This window comes from Pleuronectes platessa, chromosome 10, assembly GCF_947347685.1.
Source record: "Pleuronectes platessa chromosome 10, fPlePla1.1, whole genome shotgun sequence".
Taxonomy (NCBI): Eukaryota; Metazoa; Chordata; class Actinopteri; order Pleuronectiformes; family Pleuronectidae; genus Pleuronectes; species Pleuronectes platessa.
The window spans coordinates 4783597-4789875 of NC_070635.1; the positions used below are offsets into that span (position 1 = coordinate 4783597).

The 6279-nt window shown below is 40.9% G+C and overlaps 1 protein-coding gene across 1 annotated transcript; it reads left to right on the forward strand.

Moving 5' to 3' along the window:
* Window positions 1-273: 273 nt before the first annotated feature.
* LOC128449923 (tetraspanin-13) lies at window positions 274-4557 on the forward strand. The gene is made up of 6 exons (XM_053433280.1): window positions 274-483; window positions 1666-1833; window positions 2044-2124; window positions 2853-2966; window positions 3054-3170; window positions 3504-4557. The coding sequence occupies exons 1-6, from the start codon at window positions 421-423 to the stop codon at window positions 3576-3578; spliced, it is 618 nt and encodes a 205-aa protein (XP_053289255.1). The 5' UTR covers window positions 274-420; the 3' UTR covers window positions 3579-4557.
* The last annotated feature ends 1722 nt before the right edge of the window (window positions 4558-6279 follow it).

The following is a 6279-nucleotide window of genomic DNA, read 5'->3' on the forward strand; positions in this document are numbered from 1 at the left end:
AATTAAAACGAACAGAGCTTGTTCTGTTGGGCTGTGAAATCTGAAAAAAATAAATGATAATATACCTTTTTACCAATAGATATTTTGTATTGTTTTAATTCATTTATTTGTAATGTAGGGTTAAATTATAGAAGTAGATTAAGTTCTGTCATCTCTCTCACACTCAGAATGATCCGGGTTAATGTTCAACTCGATAATAGCACCGATGATTTCCATGCGTGACTCGTGCGTAACAGAGGCTGAGGACGAATCAGCGCGCAGGATGTGTCCAGGAAACGCTCCTCGGTTTAGTCTCTGCCTCCTTCAGACCAGCAGGGACCAGGAGCCGGGCACGATCGAGCCGCACTCGGCCTCTCGGGAAGACGAAGGACCCAGAGATCTCTTGAATCTGAATCCGTGAGGACCGTGTGCGGAGCCGCGATGGTTTGTGGAGGATACGTCTGCACCAAGAACGCACTGTGCGCGCTCAACATACTTTATGTCGTGAGTAGAAGTTCACAGCTGTTACATCGCAGGACGAAATGCTGGGGAGGTTTAGGGGGACTCGTGAGAATGAAGAAGATGTAGTTTGTTCTTTGCTGTGGAGCAGGTGGTGGTGGTGTAGGAAGTGACCAGGCCTAGTTAATGGCAGCCACTTGCTGCTTGTACCGCTTGTGGTATCTTTACACAGAGATAATAAGAAGTACTTCGGCACATGAATTATAAATACCTCTGTCTGCTTCTGTATAAACTGAGAACAACCTCTTTCTACTGTTTTTTGTTTCCATGTATAATCTCTTTGACAAACATCTGTCGACACTAATTGTGATCCTGTTGTTTTTTAAGATAAAAAAACTAATAGCATTTTATTGTAATGTCCTGAATTATATATGGAAACTTTGGAGCTACTCTACATTTCTATTGAGCAGTAAACTAAAATAATAACAACATAGAAGGTAAAGACAAAGACAGTTTCTTCATAAAGGTTCAAATAGATATTATTTAGATTGACCCGATTACAAGTAAAATTCCAGAAATAGATTTGGTTAGAGCTGAAACCATTTTCTCATTAATTATTTAGTCTATTGACAGGGTAGTTATTTAGCTAATTTAATAATTATATTTAACTGAAAAAAGACATTGGAGAGTTTGTTTCTTTTTCTTTGTCATGCGTGGTATTAAACATCTCTGGGGAAAGATCTGGGGTAAATATCTGTGAAATATGAAAAAAATCAAGTTTTATTTACTCTTTAGTTCTTATATCCGCCTCTAAACCATAATAACTATATTTAACAACTTTACTTTCCTCTTTTCCTTTTGTTTAATGTAAGTCCATATCAGAAAAGATGGGGACAAAGTTCAATCCTTTTATCACTTAACAAAATTACCATGATATCATATACTTCCCATGATAATTTTAGTGTAAAGAACGATATATTTACACGGGATATTTGATTATAAATACTTTTGTATATTTCATGTTACATAAACCACTGTCCCTCAAAGACATTTAACTATAATAGTACTCTACATCTTGATGTTTTTACTCAGAATAACAGAGAAAAACTGAGAGAAAGATATGAATTGTCCACATGTGTTTTCTTTAGTGTGGACTGGTTGTTTGCTGAGTTTAGAGCTGAGAGCAATCTGCCTTTTTAAATCTTTTATCTGTCGCTGACTCTGTAGTTGGTGAGTCTGCTGCTGATCGGAGGGGCCGCCTGGGGGAAATGGTTCGGCCTGGTCTCCAGCATCCAGGTGGTGGCCGGCGTCATTGGCGTGGGCATCTTCCTGTTCCTGGTTGCCTTCGTGGGTCTGTGCGGTGCCCTGAAGCACCACCAGGTCCTGCTCTTCTTTGTATCCTTTGGCCCGGGGAGTCGCCGCACACGTGCCGACTGGCGTTTGTGTGACCAGGCTGGATGAAAAGCAAACAACCCAAAGCTCTCAGAGGGTTTTACTCCTCTGTTGAATTTGTGCTCTGAGGTTTTTGTTGTGTAGCAGCAACACAATGAGACTGTTTTCACGTTGATTTGCTCTGAAGTTGATTTTTTCCTGAACATGATCCAGTACATGATGATTCTGTTCCTCGTGTTCGTGGTGCAGTTCGCGGTGTCCTGTGCTTGTCTGGCCCTGAATAAAGACCAACAGGTACGTTCCTTAGGTCTGTGCTGACAATTATAATTATATTGTTATATTTTTATATATTATCTACTATTATTTGTTCCGTTTTTTGCAGTAATGCATCTGGGCATTGTTGCCAACCGCCAATAAACCGAACAACATTCAATGAATAAATAATATTAAAACATTATTTTTATGGCTCTTATCTAAAGAAGGTTGCAAAGTGCTTTCCAAAATACATGAAAATAAAACAAAACAAGAGAAACAAAAGGATGTAAACATGATTGCATCAACATTATAAATCAGCAAAATCATAGATATTATACAGAAATGAGTCTTTTTATAGAATGAGTACTTTTACTCGGCTGCATTTTCACCCTCAATGTTCAGAAACCTCCTCACGAGGCCCCATGTCAATAACTCTCTGCCAAAAGCTTCACAACTTTACAGGTTTGGTTGGAGAACCGAACATCTAAATCAAAACTTTACTCGTTTATAATTATTAATGTGGACAGATTGCAGAGGATAATTAGTTTGGTTTGATGAAGGGCCCCCAGGTCCCTTCTGCTCGGGGCCAACCAGGTCCTTAGACCCTTTACTTCTACACCATGACGCTGCTGCTTCTGTGACAGAGCTGAATGCTTCGTCCGTCCATGTTGACTCTGGTGGTTCAGTTTACGGCCTCATCCTGCTGCCGGCTGCTCTCCAGCTTTCAGTTACAGGACACACAACCTGTGTGTGACTTTCGTTCACAGAACCATCTGCTGGAGATCGGCTGGAACAAATCCGAGGCCACTCAACTGGACGTGGAGAAAACGCTCAACTGCTGCGGCTACTCCACCGTCAACTACAACGGCACCTGTGCTGCTGTGAGTGACTCGTCTGGATGTGGATTTGATGTGAACGTGTCTCTGGGAGTTATTTGAATTTTCCTCCTTTTCTTCCTCTGCTTGCAGACCTGCTTTAAAGTCCCGTCACCGGCTTGTGAAACCTGCTCAAACATCATCCAGCGGTATGCCGGAGAGGTGCTGAGGTTTGTGGGCGGTGTCGGGCTCTTCTTCAGCTTTACAGAGGTCAGTGAAATGCCATAGTGACAAAGCTAACATGTTTTAAACCTGTGGAATTTGCTGTGAGACTGGAGCTGATCATAGACTCCGCCTCCTCCCACTATCCAGAAATGAAGCCAAAATATACCAGAGTTTTGCGCAGTATGCTAGCGATCAGGGATTTGAGCCTTTGTGGTTAAGTTTGATTTTAGGAAAGACCTAAGGTTTATATAAGATGGACGATGCATCTCCACTTCCTCCCACTATCGAGTAATAATTCAATTTTGGGGGCAGCCATCATGTCGTCCATCTTTAAACCGTTGTCTGTAACGAAGATGACCGTTGTCTCTTTCCTTTCAGATCTTCGGAGTTTGGCTCGCCCACAGATACAGAAATCTCAAAGATCCCCGATCAAACCCTGGAGCCTTTCTATAGCCAGGCACAGATGAATACATTGCACTGCTGAATAACTCTTTGTCCCCATAAATAACCTGTACATCTGTTTTTAATGTAAGGCAGAAAAAAAAGAGTTTTCTGGGCCTTTATCTCTTCTCTAAATCTTTGCTGCTCAGTTACTCTCATTTAAATTATGTACGTTTTGATGCTGGAAATAAATGTGTCTTTAAGTTGGTTAGTACACTTATTTACTGTTGTTACTAAGAGTTGGAGAAGATCTTTATCACTCAAATGCCTGTAGGGAGCTGGAGCTAGCAGCCAGCTAGCTTAGCTTAAAACCTTGAAGCGGAGGAGAACAGTTAGCATGGCTCCGTCCCAAGTTAACTAAATGGACACATCTATTCTTATTGATAAACACATGCTTCTGTATCTTTCTTATTAATCTCAATAATAAAAAAACGACCAAACTCTAAGAAGATAGAAGATAGAAGATCTGCAGGGAGGTTTTTTTGCCAGATGATTTTCAGGTGGTAGCATTGACACACTGAACACACTCACACCTCCTATGGAACTGGAATGCTATCAATTCAGGTTATGCGGTTGTGACCTCATTCCGTCATTTGTCTTTCGGCCTTTTCTTGGCGCTTCAACCATAAGACCACAAATACAAACCATTACAATTGGGTTTTTTCAAACATGACCTGTGACCTCTAGCTGCGTCCTTCTGCTTCGTCACAGAAGCTCACAGCGACTGTGTTTAGTCACCACACAAACACACACACACCTTGTGCAAATAAAATGCAGGGTAGCACCACGAGTGTAGCACCACTCCTAGATAAGAACTTCACAGGTGAACACACACACACACACACACAGACACACACGCTCTGCAGACAGTGGATTTGTGTTGGACTTGCAGGAAAATATTAAAATCCAGCTCGATATTATCAAACTAACATTTTGTTTTATTTGTGTATTTATTGCTCTTTGATTTGAATAAAAACATTTTACAATCTGAGCATAATGAACTGAATCATGTCCCATAATATTTATTCTCTCATGGTTTGTAATTTTCCCTAAATGGTCCAAAAATAAAACAAGTAAGAAAATCAAATGCAGCGTTGTTTTCACTCAGGCGGTGAAAACTTTGAGCCACATGACTCGCTCACATTCCTCACCCCAAACAGGATGCCAACCAGGAAGTGCCCTGGCTGTTTACGTTCCTCTCTGTGGATAACGCACTCCTCAGGCAGAGGAACCTGTTCACCAATGTTACTGACGTCAAATAGTTCAGCATCTGCACCGTGCTAATTTAATCCACTGTGTGCACAATGTGTCATTAACTGTAACCTGTATTTTCATTCGTCTATTCCATCAAAGGTCATTTATGACGTCAAGCAAGGGAGGAAACAAATACTCATTGTGCTGCACATGAATTGAAAAAGTTTGTAAATGATATTGTTAATTATACAGATGTGAACTTAGTGGTTTATTACAAATGGAGCAGTTTTACAAAGGCTGAATATAAGTGTTATGTAGAAATCGGTTGCGTCCATCTAAAGTGTGTCCAGCACACGTTGTTTACTTCTCTCTGGACTTCATCGGCTCGTATTGTCAGTGTGGATCTTTACTGGAAGGGAGATGTCATATGTGAAGATCTGGTTTCCGAGTTACAGCATTTGCAATTAAAGAAAACATTACCACACCTCATCTCAGTGTGAACAACTTATTAAATCTAGAAAGGAAACGTTTCCAGTTTTTCAAGTCGGTATTTTAACAACAGTCGTGTGTCCAGATGTGATCAGACAGGTTTGACTGGCTGTGAGTTCATCTTCATTCCTGTTCACGTGGCCTCCTCACGAACAAAGGTTTAGTGAGTCACACCAAATGGTAAATAAATGTCACGGTATACTAATGCATCAAAAACGGCTTGAACTACAATAACCTCGCTGTGGTTGTTTGCCTCCTCCACCCAGTGCAGTTCCTTTTTCCTGGCTCACATGAGGTGATTGTGATCTTTGACCACTGAGTTCTAATCAGGTTATCTGAAAGTGCTTTCCACTTGATGTGGCGCTGTGATGCATGCATTTTCTAACACAATGCATGCTGGTCCTATGGTCCTAACACAGTGCATGCTGGTCCTAACACAATGCATGCTGGTTAGAAATGTTGCCCGACTTCATCCAGCGCTGCAAAACTTTACCATCCCTGTTTTTTTCTGAACTAAGACTTAAACATCTCTTTACTTCAGAAAATCTGAGCGGATTTTTTTTTTTTTTTAAGAAAAAAAGAAGATTATCATTATTCTTTTGAATTAACAGGATAAATGAGCCTTAAATTCTGAAAAAATATATCCCATTTCCCCCCCTCGAGTGTTTACAATAGACTTCAGTATATCTATACATGTCAGGTGTTAAAAGGCAAACCTCTTTGTACCGGTTTGTTTTACTCCTCCCCTTCAGGATCAAGTCAGACCCAATCAGTCCAAGTAGAACGCACATAGAGTACAAGTGACATCTGGTCAAAATTCACAGGCAGAGGCAGACTTGAGATAAGATGAAATGACCTTTGACCAGGAAAATCTATCCATGAGCTCAGCGCAGCATCTGCCTGATGCAATGAAATTCAATTTGAATATTCCCAATAAATCACATTCAAAACACAACTTCTCCTCTAAAAGGCAGCACCCCCCCCCCCCCCCCCCCCCCCACACACACACATACAAAAAGATAAAGCTCCA

Bases quoted from the DNA above. Each gene is read 5' to 3' on its own strand.
- LOC128449923 (XM_053433280.1), top strand. From the start codon at position 421: ATGGTTTGTGGAGGATACGTCTGCACCAAGAACGCACTGTGCGCGCTC. The intron at 484-1,665 runs GTGAGTAGAAGT...CTGACTCTGTAG, and splicing joins CGCTCAACATACTTTATGTC to TTGGTGAGTCTGCTGCTGAT. The intron at 2,125-2,852 runs GTACGTTCCTTA...TTTCGTTCACAG, and splicing joins CCCTGAATAAAGACCAACAG to AACCATCTGCTGGAGATCGG.